At 35.7% G+C, this 16506-nt stretch overlaps 1 protein-coding gene across 5 annotated transcripts in view; it reads right to left on the reverse strand.

Annotated features, from left to right (window-relative positions):
* PSIP1 (PC4 and SFRS1 interacting protein 1) overlaps positions 1-16506 on the reverse strand; it is a 43080-nt gene that overhangs the window by 12303 nt on the left and 14271 nt on the right. For all 5 annotated transcript variants that reach the window (XM_004765722.3, XM_004765723.3, XM_045079648.1 and 2 more), the window contains exons 4-8: positions 11440-11578; positions 9050-9154; positions 8052-8114; positions 2887-2983; positions 1801-1876 (exon numbers count right to left, since the gene is read on the reverse strand). In XM_004765722.3, coding sequence (XP_004765779.1) covers positions 1801-1876; positions 2887-2983; positions 8052-8114; positions 9050-9154; positions 11440-11578 — 480 coding nt within the window. The remainder of the gene's footprint in view (positions 1-1800; positions 1877-2886; positions 2984-8051; positions 8115-9049; positions 9155-11439; positions 11579-16506) is intronic.

Here is a 16506-nt window from a genome sequence, read left to right on the forward strand (position 1 = left end):
ACCTTCCTTATACATAAAATACGGAGATCACACAATATTTTCCAGGATTCTAGATTTCTTAGGGAACAATGACTGCTGTATGGCTCTTAATATTCCCCTTTCCAAATAGGAGCATTTATTTATAATGGCTCCTTATCCCAGATCTAAGTACATGATAAAGGGGAGAGGGGAGCAGATAACTTATATTTTCAGTTCCTAAGTCTCCAGATCGAGGCCTTACAGCAATCACAAAATCATGCCTGATTCCATGATTAGATTAGGCAGGGAATGAGTGAGATCTATTTTTTTTTAATTAAAAAAAAAAAATCTTTTTGAGAAGATTTTTTTTTGAGATGGGAGAGAGAGAGAACATGAGAGAGCAGAGGGAGAGGTAGCAGTAGACTCCCTGCTGAATAGGGACTAGGATCCTGGGATGACCTGAGCCAAAGGCAGCTGCTTAAACAACTGAGCCACCCAGGCACCCCTATTTGGTATGCTTAAAAAGAAAAACTCACCTACATGTACCTAATTTCTTAATTTCACTACAGGAGTTAAAACCATATTGTAATTTTGTGCCACTATATTTGAGAATACTTTAAAAGCTAGCTTGGCAGTAAAATAAAACTCTGGAAACATATGTTAGTTGAAAAGTACCAGGGCTTCAGTGTTCTATAACTAAAATTTCCTATAAAAATGTTTCATTCAAAACACTATAAATCTCCTCTTAAATGCCCTACTTGCTTGACCCTTCTCTATAAAATCTTTAACCACAATAGCTAAAAAGAGTTTTGCTCTTTGTCTAAATATACATTCTTTCCTTTCTGGTGAAGTTTCTACACAGAAAAGCCACATAAACAATATTCATCTGTGGAAAACAAAGGTGGCAAGAAAAAAAAACCCATTATTTTGTTAAGTAGTTACACCAAAATACTTTAAAACTTTAAATTCACAGTATAAAAATAATCCTAATAACGTTTGTAAAGTAATCTCTATGCCCAACGTGGAGCTTAACTCACAACCCTGATACCAAGAATCACATGCTCTACTGACTGAGCCAGCCAGGCGCCCCTTAGTATTTTTTCTTTTTAAAGATTTATTCATTTATTTGAAAGAGCATATTTGAGGGGGGGGGGGAATGAAGGGAAGTGAGTTTAAGCCAACTCCTGAGAGCAGAGCCAGACGGTAGGCTTGATCTGATCTCATAATGCCAAAATCACGACCTAAGCAGAAACCAAAAGTCAGATGCTTAAGGGACTGCACCACCCAGGGCCCCCTCCCCCTTAGTAGTATTTTTAAAAGTTATTTTGGAGGAGCTAGAAAGGATTTGTGGAAACTGCCTTTCTTTGTCTAAACCTTCCTTAAACATGTATCTTGCCCAATTTTCTCTATTATAGGTTTTACCCTGTTTTATCTAAGTATCTTTACATCCTGATATACCAAGAAGACGTCGTAGATTAATGAAATGATGATCACAGCAGATTTTTTGTAAAGTAGGTACCAGGAGCAGTGTGGAGCTCAATGGAGAGCCTGAACTCAGGACTCTTAAGATCAAGATCTGGAGCTGAATTCAGGAGTCAGATATTAATTTACTGAACCATCCAGGTGCCTCTCATCCTATCTTTCTTGATTCCCCATTAATTTTTACTTTCTATACAACAAAAAACTTTTCAATAGTTCTTCCCCATAATTTCTAGAAATATAAAATAGTAAAAGCAAATATCATATAAAATAAAACTGGTATAATACAAAGAGATTTATACTTATTTAAGGTCAAATACCTCATTCAGTGTATAATTAACTATACATTAAAAATAAACTCACATGTCACTCTCTGAAGGACAGGGCTGTTTTACCATTTTGGGTCTGCCTCTTGGTTTTGGAATCTTTACTTCTGTAGCTAACATTCAGAGGGAAAAACAAAATTAGTAACTATCATTTTTCAAGATGCAATTCTCAGACATAAAGATTATAAATGATATATACTAAGAATATTGGTGGTTTATTATAGACATTATCTTATTATTTTAAGTTTTAAAGATAATATCCTCCAATGATTCAAATGAGCAACAACAGAATATTTACTAGTGGTAGATCAGCAAAGTAATCTTCATTCCCTCCTTAGTATGGCTGAGAGGGCTTAAAAGAATGTTCCTCATTTTAACATAAGGACCACAAAATTCAACTTTATAATGCATAGTACCACTTATATTCAATATTTATATACATATTATAGTACTAAGTGTATACTGTACATTAACATCTCTGAAAATCTGTATCAGAATTCACTAAATTTTCTAACACCATTAACTGACCCATTAAAAATTAAATTCCAAATAATTATGAAAACAAATCTCAGGATTTTTCTTTTCTGGGTTTTACTGATCTTCCCCCCCTTTTCAAAGAATTCTATTAGGTAGAGAAACACTGGCTCTGTTTTGGTTAATTTTCTTTGTTTTACTTTGTATTAGAGGCATATCCTTCCACACTATCTTCAATTTCCCAAATTAGGACAATACTTTCTTTCTATAAGGCAATGCTGAAGATAGCTGCATACTGTAAAGGTCCTAAACAATGAATGCAATAATTTTCACTTGGAAAACTTGTGCTTTCTACAGTGAGAGGGAAAGTAAATCCATCATTCATGGAATTTAACCTCACCACAGCCTCATGTGCCGCTATTAGGGGAAAATATGAGAGAGATAAAAACACAGAAAATGAAAAAATATCCCAAATAATTACTTTAAAATAATCACACAAAGCAGAAACCAGCAGGTTTATCTCCTCTGAAATTTGTATATATATTACACATAGCCAATTGTCTATCCACTTATTCCAAAGTATCTGAGGCACAACACTGTAACAGGAGTATTAATCACAAATCAGAGGTTTAAACATGAATAATCCTACCTGCAGGCCGTCCTCTTTTAGGACTCACTTTTAGATTAACAGATGCTGTTGCTGTTGTCACTACTCCTGCCTCCTCCGTTTCTATTTGTTTTTCTGCCTGAATCACAAAGATTTAATTAACTTGCTTAGCAAATAAATAGTAGGCATTCCAAATTTAATTCAACAACAAAGATAAGCCACCCTAAAGAATTTACATGTAAGCATAACTTGTAAATTGTTATTCTTTTCAACAGTTAACTTGTCAGAATGACATCTCCAAACACAGCTTATAACAATTTATAAGAGTGAACAATTTTTTTTTTTAATTTGAGAAAGAGTGCACAGGTGAAGGGCAGAGGGAAAGGGAAGAGAGAATCCTAAGCAGACTCCCCACTGAGCTCGGAGCCTGTGCAGTGGGGCTCCAGCCCACCACCCTAAGATCATGACCTGAGCTGAACTCAAGAGCAGCCATTTAACTAACTAAGCCACCCAGGCACCCCTCCAGCAAATAATTCTAACAAACAAAAAAATCACTTCTTAATATCCTTGGCCTAAGAAAATCATTTGTAAAAACAGAGCTAACATGCTTGATGCAAAATGGTGACCCAAGTATAATTACACTTAACCCACATGCTGCTTATAAATGTACTTTCACCAAGTATCTCAAAATGTTACACTCTGTAATTATGAGACAGAACCTAAATTAATATCCTAATATTAGTAAAGGCAAGACATTAAGTTGCCGATATTTTATTCTTTTACTTTGTTAATATATACATGCTTTACTACTGAACTAAAATGACATCTGTTCCTCTTCTCTAGGAAGAGGATATATAAGGCAATATATTTTCCATAAAGAGTGAGTTACTATAGTAAAGTAATAAATTCCAGTGACCCTTTGGAAACTAAAATGACCCCTGAAGAGTCAAGAGCCCCAAATGAGAGTCAGTTTAACTGATTAAAGCAGTAGAGTAGAACAAAGGTTAAAACCACCAATTAGAAAGGAAATGTAAACAACTGATCATAATTGAAATGGGAGGAAAGAAACAGTGAAGAAGAAACAAAAAAGGAGGATGGCAGGACCACAATGAGCTGCTTCCCTATGACCAATTATTTCAACTCAGCACTAACTAAACAAAAATAAAGGCAATAAACCATGTAAAAACATGTACAATCCAATAGGACTGATGAAAAACTTAAAAATATTTTTTAAAAGATTTTATCAGAGAGAGAGAGAAAGAGCATGAGCAAGGGGAGAGGCAGTGGGAAAAGCAGACTCCCCGCTGAGCAAGGAGCCAGATATGGGGCTTAATCCTAGAACCTGGAGACCATGACCTGAGTCCAAGGCAGACACTTAACTGAAACACCCAGGTGCCTCCAAAACTTGAAAATCTTTCAATCAACAATCTGATTTGCAAACATTTATTAAGAGATAACACCCAGTACTGGTAAGGAAATGGAAGAATCATATTATTACCAATGATCAACAGACTGGCAACACCTTTCTGAAAGATGATCTTTATGAATACCAGCAATTAAAAATATGCAAATTTTTGATTTAGCAATCCCACTCTTTAAGATTTTATCTATTTGACAGAGAGACAGTGAGAGAGGGAACACAAGCAGGGGGAGTGGGAGAGGGAGAACAAGACTTCCCACTGAGCAGAGAGCCGGATGTGGGGCTTGATCCCACCATCCTGGGATCATAATCTGAGCTGAAGGCAGAGGCTTAACCCACTGAGCCACCCAGGTGCCCCTCCATTTTAAATTTTTAAACATGATTTTTACTTTTAAAGCTGGAAAATAATAATGCCTGTTCAAAGTATTATTAAAAGTCAATAAACTAAGATCCCCCCTGAACTGTTCTCAAGGAACATTATAAAAATTGCTCTGTTAAACATTGACTAAGTTTGTATTTCTAGAATTTTAAGAACTTGCCTACTACCCCCACTCCTGCCCCAATCTTGATTCAGCAACTCCTCTGGTGGGGAGCCAGGAACATGTGGTTTTATCAGGTCCCCCCGGTACCCAAGGTTGAGAACCCAACACTGTATGACCGCTCTTTTCAGACTGAGATGTTTCAGAGGGTAAAGTTCTCTAAGATTCAGTTCAAATGATGAGCTCTTTAGTGCAAATACAAAAACAAAACAAACCCACACATCTCTTCATTTACACTTTCTACTTTTGAAAGTAAACCATAACATTACATAAGAATTAAAGGTAGAATGGATCTTTTGGAGGAGGTACAAGTAAGAGGCAACAAATTGATCAATAATAAGTATCATAAATAAAAATATATTAACACTAATACTGCATCAAAAAACCAGTGCTACCATGGATATGTATTCTTGACTGCTGGAAAAATCAGGCAAGTCAAAAGCATTCCTTGTGAAAATATGTATTTCATCCAGAGAAAAGACAGAAACTATTGTTATTCTGAATATACATATATTTAAATCTTAAATGCAAACAGAGTACAAATTTTTTGTTTTACTTGATCTCCCTGAGACCTTTAACTCTTTCACACCTTTACTCCATTACCCCACTTTCTAGCACTACTCCCTTCGTGATCTTACCTAAAGCACCCCTCCCACCTACCAATCATGGGACTCATATTCATATCCTCAAACCCTCTGCATTCTTGTTTTACTGCACCTTTCCCACAAATCTCCAGCAGAGAATTAATTACTACAAAACTCTACCTTCTCTGCTCTATTATTCCTGGCTGATGAGACCTGAGGGGGGAAAAAATGATACTACTACATTCATTTTATGTAATCTCAGTTGAGATCTCAAAGCCATCCATGAATATCTTTACCCTGTTGAGCAGGCCCTCTTCTCCCCTCACCAGCGTAACTTTCAATCCTTTCTTCCTGCTTTATACCATATACACATTCCTCCTTTGAACTGGGTGGTGGAGTAAAGAGAGACTGAGGCCAGCAAGAAGGAATTCCCTAATTTTCAATTCTCCCTAGAACTTTTTTTTTTTTTTTAAGATTTTTATTTATTTATTTGACAGAGAGAGAGAAAGAGATACAAGTAGGCAGAGAGGGAGGAAGCAGGCTCCCCGATGAGCAGAGAGCCCGAATAGGAACTCGATCCCAGGACACTGAGATCATGGCCTGAACTGAAGGTGTAGGCTTAACCCACTGAGCCACCCACGCGCCTACTCTCCCTACAACTTTTAAATAACCTCCTCCATCCTTCTCTTTACTGTTAAAGAGGAAGAAATGTCCATTTCCTTCTTCCTATTAAGGCTCTTCCTTCAAATATGCCTGCCTTTCTCTCATCCAGCATCTTCCTCTACAATTACTCATATTTTCCACATCTTCAATCTTTCCTAGTTTTGCAAAGAAATTGTTAAAGCCATTATTTTTTCACTTTAAACTCTCTCCTTTAACCATGCAAATCCCTGTTGCTGCATTTTCTCTCCTTCCCTTCAAAGATTTCAGAAACTGTAACTTTAACATTATGTGTTTTATTCTGCAATCCCCTTCATCAGCCCTTACTGACTTTAAAATATCCTGGGGGAGTCCAACTGTCAGATATCTTCTGGGATCTTCTCCATATCAGGGCACTATTGGCCATTAAAAAAAAAATTCTCTCCTCCCTTGTTTAGCTTGATATCCTCTCTTTTCTCCTGATAGTTCTTTCTCAGCCTTAACTTTACAAAACAACCTCTCATCTCCATTAAGTTCCTTCGGGATTCTGGTTTCTGTGTTCTTCCCATCTTTCTCCCTTGACTACCTCACCTATCATCCTATCTTTACATCAGTGACTCTATCTTTAACTTTTACCTTTTCCCCTTTTGGTGTTAAAAACAATGTATCTGCAGTCTAATTCCCCTAGATGTTTTACTTCCTCCTCCCAATGTCTTTGCTCCCAAATCAAACCAACCTTGGAGTCACTCTAGATTCCTCCTTCCCTTCACACCTACTTCCAATAAACCATTAGCTTTACCACCGCCCTCCCCCCACCCCAAAGTGCTCTTAAAACCTATCTCTGATTCTACACTACTAAAAAAAACCTGCTAGAAGGTCCTTTCCTTCCAATCTCATGCTAACTGCTTAGAAAAGCCTTTCATGACTCAGTTACCAAGTCACTATCATAATGCCCTATTTTAACTCTTATTTTATGTATTTATTGTCTGTCCCACAAAAATTTAAGTTCAACAAAAACAAAGACCTTATCTTTTTTATTCACTGCTTCATGCTCTGCCTGCACCAGTGATGTTAGTACTAAAATTCTGAACAAATTAATCAGTGAACTTGTCTTACTACCCCAATCCAGTCTCCATCATTCACATGCTTTAAAAAAGGATGCATGTGAAATTTAAAAAGATTCAATGGCTTCCCATCACTTCTCTAAGTTCAAGGTTAAGTTTAAGGTGTACCATTTTCCCTCAAACTTTATTAATACTGAGATACAATGCTTGAAATAAAATTTTCTCTATACCTGTGGATATACTATTCAAATTGCCTCACATGTTCTCCCCCACCTTCATCTGCCTGACAAGACTGCCTATGTTAAAGTCTTGTTAAAAATATCATACCCCCTTCCACACACATCTCACAAGAAAAAAAAAATCCACTATAATTATTTGTTTTCATATTGTACTTCCTCATGAGAAACCGAACCCTTAGTTTTCCTTGGATCTTTGGCACATAATAATCTATGAAATAAATAGGTCAGAAAAAGGTGATGAACAAAACTTCACATAAGAAAGAAGAAACATTAATTAAAAGCAGAGAGTGTACCTCCTCCTAAAATGTAACATATTCTCATTTAACAATGTTGCTAATATTAACAGTAGAATGGACAATACTGACAGCAATTACTGTGTACCAGGATTTATTATGAATATTTAATGTGGTAGCTCATTTAATTTTCTCAAAAACCTTATGAGTATATGTTATCCATTTTACAAACAAAACTTGATGACGTGTCATTAAAAGGAAAGAAAGCTGATGCATTTCCTTTACCATTAGATCTATTGTAAGGATGCTGTATCACTAGAAAAGAAATAATTTTCCTAAATAAAATACCCTATCCTTTAAAAAAGTTAAGGACTTGGGAGTAAAGGCCAACTTTAAATTTAATAATAGGGTTTCATTATCTCTACTCTTTCTCAATTTGAATAAAATAAAAATTATTTTAAGATCCCTGTGGTTAAGCAGCAACATTACCTTTCTCTTTCTCCCTCTTCTGGCAGCTTTTGGAGTGGTTATGTCAATTGCTTTAGTCACATCCTGAAATTGAAAAGAAAAAAAAAACGTGTGTGCACACACACACACACACCCCTGAATAAATTATGTCAAGACTTAAAGAAAATTTCCTGAAAAATAACAGCATATTTCACTAATGGTACTAGGGATACTTGTTTTACTTCTCTGAAATTTGAGATTATCAACATTAAAGTCTTAACATTATCATTATAAAATGAAAGGAATAGCTAGGATCTTTGTCTACCAAAAAAAAAAAAAAAAAATTATTTCCTCTGTCAGATTAAATAGAAAATTCACACTTGCTAGGACACAAGACAATCTTTTTAAATTTATAAAACCACTTTTTTCTACAGCAGAATCCTGAGTTTTAGGGTTGTAAATTTTAAGAAGTGGCTGAGACTTTGGAGATCATCTAACAACTACTCCATGAGGCCGGAAAAGGCTCAGTGAGTATCCCCACCTATAATCAAATAGAGAGATGAAAATAAATCTAGATTTTTAAAAATTCACTTCAATGCCCTCTCCAATACCTCCATCCCACAATACCATGCTTTAAAAAGATTCCTAACAAACAGTAACCCACTCTCCTGCATGTAAACGTCAGATATTGCAAAGCAAAATAACTTCAAATAAAAACATCCATGGCATCTTTTTTTTTTTAAAGTTTTTTTAAGTAATCTCTATTCCCAATATGGGGCTCAAACTCACAACCTCAAGAATCAAGAGTCACATGCTCTACCAATTGAGCCAGCCAGGTGCCCCAATATCATGGATCTTAAAAATGCAAAAATTATTTCACAATACAGTATTTAATATTCACATAAGGAAATAAGCCTTAAATATTATTTCATTCATTACTTTAAAGATTACTTTCTACTTCGTGGTCAAATAATGAACCCATCTTACAATTTCTTCCTTGCAACAAAATGGGTTTAAAATGCAAGAGAAATTAAACACACCTCATTGCTAGCTTTTTCTTCATGGTCAGTATCTTCCTTTGAAACACTTGTTTCTTTTTCTTCAACTTCAACATCAGATGATGCATTTGATTGTTTAGTTGATGCCTATAAACAACCAGGTCTATTAATCACCAAATAACACTTTACCCCAATTTAAAAGTTTTCTACCCATGAAAAAATTCAAAAGCCTATTTGCAAGAAAGTTAGAAAAGTACCCTCATTTCTGTTCCATAAGATGTTTTCAAATACACAATTTTTTAAAAAGTTTTAAACTTTTTTTTTTTTTTAGGGATTGTATTCCTTTAATTGAAGGTATAAAAAGTGTAAAGAATAAAACTGTTAAGGCAGAAATGGGAGTATAATTACAAAGAATACCATTCTGATGTTCTTACCAATAAATATCCAATAAGATACAATGTAAATTGATTTAGAATAGCACTGCTTATTCAACTACTGACATATTCCAAAAAGAAACTTACTCCAAGACACAGACCCTTAGGAAAAGGCATATTAACAACTTCATTTAAAGACTTTGATCTTTATCTCATACTTAGTTTATTTAAAAGGCACGGAGTGGGAGTCCAGTAATTATCAATTTTTTTTTTTTTAAATTCGTGGATGGTAATTTAATCAAGCAGTGATTCATTCCTCTGGGTTTGGAGTGTGGGTGAAAACCAATCATCATTAAATTTTAAAAGTACCCCCAGATGATAAGATTCACAGATGATCTACTAAGGGCCCAAAAAGATGAGTAACAGAGGTAACACAGTACATATTAGAAGGTAAGCATAGGTCTACAAGATGACAGCACTGCAGTCCAAACTGTGCCCCTAATGATTTCCTTTCCAAGTCTAAACTGTAAACCCATTTCTTCTTTGGTAAAAACCCATAAAATTATAAGTCACAAGAGAAAAATATTAAAATGCCCCCAAAATTGCTTATATAAATTTTTGTAAATGATGATGGCCAATTTTTCTGTTTTGTATGTTTAGAATTCATGGTTTTCTCCAAATCCTAGGAATGTGCCACTGGGGACATGTTTGGGCTTGAATACAAAGTATATCACATCAGCACAATCATTCATACTTTTTTAAGGACAGAAAATTACGAGGTTTTATACACACAATCTACCAAAAATTTCATTGTGGAATGGCAAATTCCAAGCATGTATGGTAAAAAACTACCTGAAGATTAAGTAGATACAAAGGAACACAGGATAGGGTGATTTGCTGGGCTATACGGAGGATGAAAAAGTCTAATCACAGGACACATGATCCAAGTGAAATTACAAATTGCTGGCTTCAGGAAATAATGAATTCAGTCTCTTTGGACTCCCACCATACAACTGAGGCAACAATGATGGGAAACCATCTACCCTTACATTCATGCAACAATATTTAGTGAATACCTATTCTTGCCACACATGTAACTGGCATATACGACACACAACTTCTTTGTTCATGGCGCTAATAAACTGTGGCAGTTAAGTACAGAAGCATATATGATATGGTATGATTAATAAGTAAGTTTTGGGTGGTAATGAAGGTACTTAGGATCATCTAATGCAGCCATGGAGCATCAATATAAGATTTAAATCTTCCAGGGAGAAAAGCACCTGAAAATTTCTTCAAGGTGAGAAAAAGCATGGCACATGTATGTATGTATGTATGTACGTACAAATAAACAAACAAACAAACAAACAAATAAATAATTCGGACTTCAAAGTAGTTAAGTTGTAGAATTTTCTACAGTTTCTAAAATTTTCTTTAGTTTTTACTACCTCAGTCTTATTTTTTTAAGTAAACTACGCCCCATGTGGGGCTTGAACTCACGACCCCAAGATCAAAAGTTGCATGCTCTACTGACTACCAGTCAGGTACCCCTACACCTCAGTCTAACTGAAATGAACAAAACCTCTGAATACGTGAAAAACAGTAAGAAGGAAGGTTAAGGCTGCTCTTCTAGATACCAAAAACATGAAGTATAAATTGCATTGTGCTAAAACGACTTCTGTCACATACTTAATTTAACCCATGTGAGGTTTGTATTTTAATACAATTTTATGGATTTAGAAATTAAAATGAATAAGAAAAAAACAAACATCCTTTGAGTTATAATACCCAAATTTAAGAGAATAGTACATATGGCTTTAAATTCAATGATACATCAAACTATCAATCACAATTTAAATAACTGAGTATTTCCCAGTTTTCTGAGATCTGTTTAGGTAGGTATTACTTTCATCATTTCCTTCAGATATGAAAGATCAAGTTTCAACTTCACAAGTAAGTACTAGTATTTATTTTCCTACAGCTAGCATAGTGATCATTCCTCAAGACTGACAATACTAAAGTAAATTTTATGTAATACAGGACTGTAATATAACGCACCTGTTGACTTGAAAATTTCACTTTTGGATTATTATCTATCTCCCATAAACCTTCATTAAAGCCTTTTCGTTTATTTGGTTTGCCGTACTTTTCCTTATTTTCTGAGTAAGGAAATATATCCTTTGGGCCTAAAAAAGCACTAAAAAAAGAGAGGGAGAGAAATGTGAGTGCAAAGCAATCTCAAATATATCTCCTTAAATAGCACTATGCTATGATGCAATTATAAACAATTCTTAACCCAAAATTGATTTAAAAAATCTTACATTAAAGGTAGACATAAATAACTCATTAGATTTAAGTTCAAATGCTTTTATTAAAAATTCAATCACATGCCCCTAGAATCCAGTCCTGTATTAAAAAAACACAGGTTGCACAATGTGACTGCAATGCCACTGAACTGTACACTTGAAAAAGGTTAAAATGTTAAATTTTATGTATATCTTAAAAAATGCCCCAAAATGAAAAGAACTGTGACACAACTGCATTAATCCATTTAAAATGCACTCCAAAAAGAATTTTATTTCAAAGTAATTTGCTATAAAACACAACTCATTAAACACTATCAATAAGGTATATTACTATATGTATATGTCTGTGTGTATACACACATATATATAGGTTTTTGGAATAAAATGTGTTAAGAATTTTACTTTATTCAATGTAGGAATGAGAGGTTATAACTGGTTCATTTGTTCATTTATACATTCATTAAAGTCAGTCTTGTATTTGTGGTAGTTATGTTCTATAAAGTTTCCACAAACACTGAATTAGCAAATAACACACTACTGCGCCCAGAAAAATACAGGGTAGGGTTCTTGAGAGACTCCGGTCACATTTTCACCAACCAATCAATATATCATCTTGTTTTTTGTGTGTGTTTCTTCTTAAAGACACATTAACATACGTTAGGGACTCATTCACACTGAACTCACAGTGAGCAAGTTATACAACACATTCTTTCTCCATATAGCACAAAACTGCCTTCTTGCACTTAGGAATGCTAAACAGCACTTCAGCACTATATTTGGGGGCCATAACAAACTGCAAAATAACAACAACTACAAAAAAAACCCACAAACATGCAAAAACTATAGCACTACCTAGGACTGCAAAAAGGACAGTTTATAGTATAAAACCAAAAATAAGAAGGCAAAATACTGCCCGGGTCAACCTCTGCTAGGAACGTGTGCATCAAATCACTCACAATTTTTGCTGTTTTGCTTGCACATGAAAGCACTGTTGAGTACTGATTTGGGTATATTTTTAGTGAGCAGGCAAATTCACAAATATGGACTCTGAATGATGAGACTAAACTGTGTGTGTAATGGGAGATATTCTCCAGAACAGACCCTTTATATCTCCTACATCAGCTGGTCCTGCAGACATCAGTCAGTTCTATAAAGGAAGACGCACTGTGCCTGTGAGTGATGCTGCTTGACATACATGTATTCGTCAAAGGAAAAGGAAAAGCAGATTACTATTCCTCTCCTCTAAACTGTGCTACGATTTAAATTATGGATTATTAATTAGGTATATATCACAAATTCCTTATCTGGTAAAATTCTTTTAAGAATTAGGGACCTATGGGGCGCCTGGGTGGCTCAGTGGGTTAAAGCCTCAGCCTTTGGCTCGGGTCATGACCCCAGGCGCCTGGGATGGAGCCCCGCATTGGGCTCTCTGCTGAGCCAAGAGCCTGCTTCCTCCTCTCTCTCTCTGCCTGCCTGTCTACTTGTGATCTCTGTCAAATAAAACCTTAAAAAAAAAAAAAAAATTAGGGACCTAATGATTACAGTTAACACTCCAGTTAAGAGTATTTCAGAAGGCTTTAGGATAAAATTTTAATTAAAAAGAGACTTAGAGGGTGCCTGGGTGGCTCAGTTAAGTGTCTGCCTTCAGCAGGGTCCTGGGATCAAGGCCCTCATCCGGCTCCCTCCTCGGAAAGAAGCTTGCTTCTCCCTCCCCCACTCCCCTTGCTTGTGTTCCCTCTCTGACTCTGTCAAATAAATAAATAAAATCTTTAAAAATAACAAAAATAAAATAGAGACTTAGAGCTCTACTTAAATATAACCAGTGCATATAAAAGCCAGCTTTATAATTTAAATTCTGTAATTTAGGAATTCTCACTGTATCTGTGTATTTTTAAATGCACATTGATTAAAGCAAATTTAAATCATCATTATCTCATTTGATTGAGAAATTCAGCCTTTTACTAGGAATCATTCATTCCTACCCATCATCTCTAATTAGAAAAATTAACACATTTAATTAAAACAGTAAAACAATTCTTCCTACATAATGTCTCAAATTCCAAGTAAATAATTTGAGTTAAATATCCATCAAAAACAAATATACTTTGTTCTACTTAGTTAGAACAAAGCTATTCAACACAAAGTCTCTTACAAAACCTCACAAAAAGAACTTATAAGGCTGAAGATGACAAGAAACACAATACCATCAGAGACCTTGAAGCTGGAAAGTAAACTGATAAAAGGCTGGATTCTAAGCAGCAACATACAAACACAGCACCATCCCTTGCAGTTCAAAATGCCCGATGGGCTCAAAACTGGTGCCATCAAGAACTTCCAAAAGTGGAAGGGATCTTAAATACTTAACAAAATTATATAAGACTGTTTTAAAACTTCAAACATGGGGCATTTTGAGATATGACTTTAAACCTAAAAGCTATTCAGGGGCGCCTGGGTGGCTCAGTGGGTTAAGCCACTGCCTTCGGCTCAAGTCATGATCTCGGGGTCCTGGGATCGAGTCCCGCATCGGGCTCTCTCTCTCAGCAGGGAGCCTGCTTCCTCCTCTCTCTCTGCCTGCCTCTCTGCCTACTTGTGATCTCTGTCAAATAAATAAAATCTTAAAAAAAAAAAAAAAAAAAAACCCAAAAGCTATTCAAAAGAGAAGACTGGGGGTGCCTAGGTGGCTCTGTTGGTTAAGCATCTGCCTTTGGTGAGGGTCATGATCCTAGAGTCTTGGGATTGGTCCCATGTCAGGCTCCTGGTTCAGTGGGGAGCCTGCTTCTCCCTCTGCCTGCTGCTTCCCCACTGTGCTGGGCTCGCTCTGACAGATAAATAAAATATTAAAAAACCAAACCAAACAAACAAAAAACAAGAGAAGACTGATTCTACCACAATGTTATTTGGTGTATAAAGGTTTAACAGTTCACTTAATGTGGGTTATTATCTCTCCTTAAAACAGACAGTCCTTACTTTGCATGGCAGCATGAGACTATAAAAATGACCCTGCAAAAACAAAAAACAAAAAACAAAAAACAATGACCCTGTAAAAAGGCACCTGGGTGGCTCAGTCAGGTGTTTAACTCTCGGTTTCAGTTCAGGTCATGATAGGTCATGATCTTAGGGTCTTGAGATTGAGCCCTCTTGTCAGGCTCCACACTCAGCAGGGAGTCTGCTTGAAGGTTCTCTCTCTCTGCCCCTTCCCACACTCACACACTTAAATAAAACTTAAAAATAGACAAAACAAGGCAATCTTAATTAACAGGGGAAAAATTATGATCATTCCAGAATTTAAAATTGTCAAAACATTAAATTATTATTTTTGACAGCAATAAGGCATGAAAAAATAAAATACTTATTTAGTACATTGTATTTTAAAACATTATAAACATCGAGATTGAAGTGTTTTTCTTTGTAAAAAAAAAAATAACTCAGGAAGAATAGTTTGAACAGTGCTTACCTTCTTCTGATCATATAACTTATATATGGAGTGAGCATATTTTCTATGCCTTGACGAATTGTCATATTCCTTTCTAAGTCTGATCAACTTCCAACATTTTATCCTTTGCACTTCCAATGTTGTGAAATATGTCTAGTGTTTTTTGTTGGCATCACTTCCTCTGAGACATCTTCATCCTTTTTATTACAAGCACTTTCCTCATTTATGTTGCTAAGCTTGCCTTCACCAAGTTCCTCTGGCTGCACACAGTCCCTCCAAATGCAGCATGTCTACATTTGAAGGTTAGTTTTTTATTCTATAACTCCACTTACATTTGGTTCAAATTTGACTTCTATTGTTATTCTTTCTTTGCTGCACTTTCATTCTTTTTGGCCAATTCCCTACATTGTTTTTTTTTAATGTAACCTGAGTGGGTATATCACTGAGATAACCATTCAACACCACTAATACACTCTCATCTATGTAGGATTTGAAAAACAAGATGCACACTGACCAATCACCAAGAGCCTTTGAAAAACGTGACATGCTATGCATCTGTTACTTACATTTTGACTTGTGGACTGAAGAGCTAGCAGCAAATTTTGTGGTTTATGCAATTACAGTTAATATTCTAGGGTATGTGAAATTTGAACCATGTTATTGGGGGACTGGTGTTAAAATTTAAAAAATGGTAACCAAACTTCATGCATACTGGGCCTGTACCCTTCTCTTCATGCTTTGACCTTAAAATTCTATTTTTATTAGAAACCAATACTGCTACTCTTGCTTTCTTTATGACTATATTGTTACTTGGTTATGTCTAATTTGAGCTTTGTCTCACAAAGTAAGACACAGCTAGATTTTTTTTTTAAAGATTTTATTTATTTATTTATTTGTCAGAGAGAGTGAGACAGCGCACGCATAAGCTGGCAGAATGGCAGGCAGGCAGAGGCAGAGAAGCAGGCTCCCTGCCGAGCAAGGAGCCCGAAGCGGGGCTCAATCCCAGGACTCTGGAATCATGACCTGAGCCAAAGGCAGCAGCTTAACTGACTGAGCCACACAAGAACCCCAGACACAGCTAGATTATTAATCCAATCTGAAAAAGATTTTTTCCAATCTGAAAGTCTTAACAGAATTCTAGTCATATAATGTAATCATTTATATTTGGTCTTATTCACATCTTGTTTTACATATAACTTTTGATTATACTTGGATACCTATTATTCTTACTTTTGCTGAATAGGACTTTTTTTTTTCTTAAAGATTTTATTTATTTATTTGACAGAGACAGCTAGAGAGGGAGCACAAGCATGGGGAAGCTGGAGAGGAAGAAGCAGGCTCCCTGCTTAGGGAGCCCAATGTGGGGCTCGATCCTAGGATACCAGG

Source organism: Mustela putorius, unplaced genomic scaffold, assembly GCF_011764305.1.
Source record: "Mustela putorius furo isolate JIRA1106 unplaced genomic scaffold, ASM1176430v1.1 tig00000421_pilon_pilon_pilon, whole genome shotgun sequence".
NCBI lineage: Eukaryota > Metazoa > Chordata > Mammalia > Carnivora > Mustelidae > Mustela > Mustela putorius.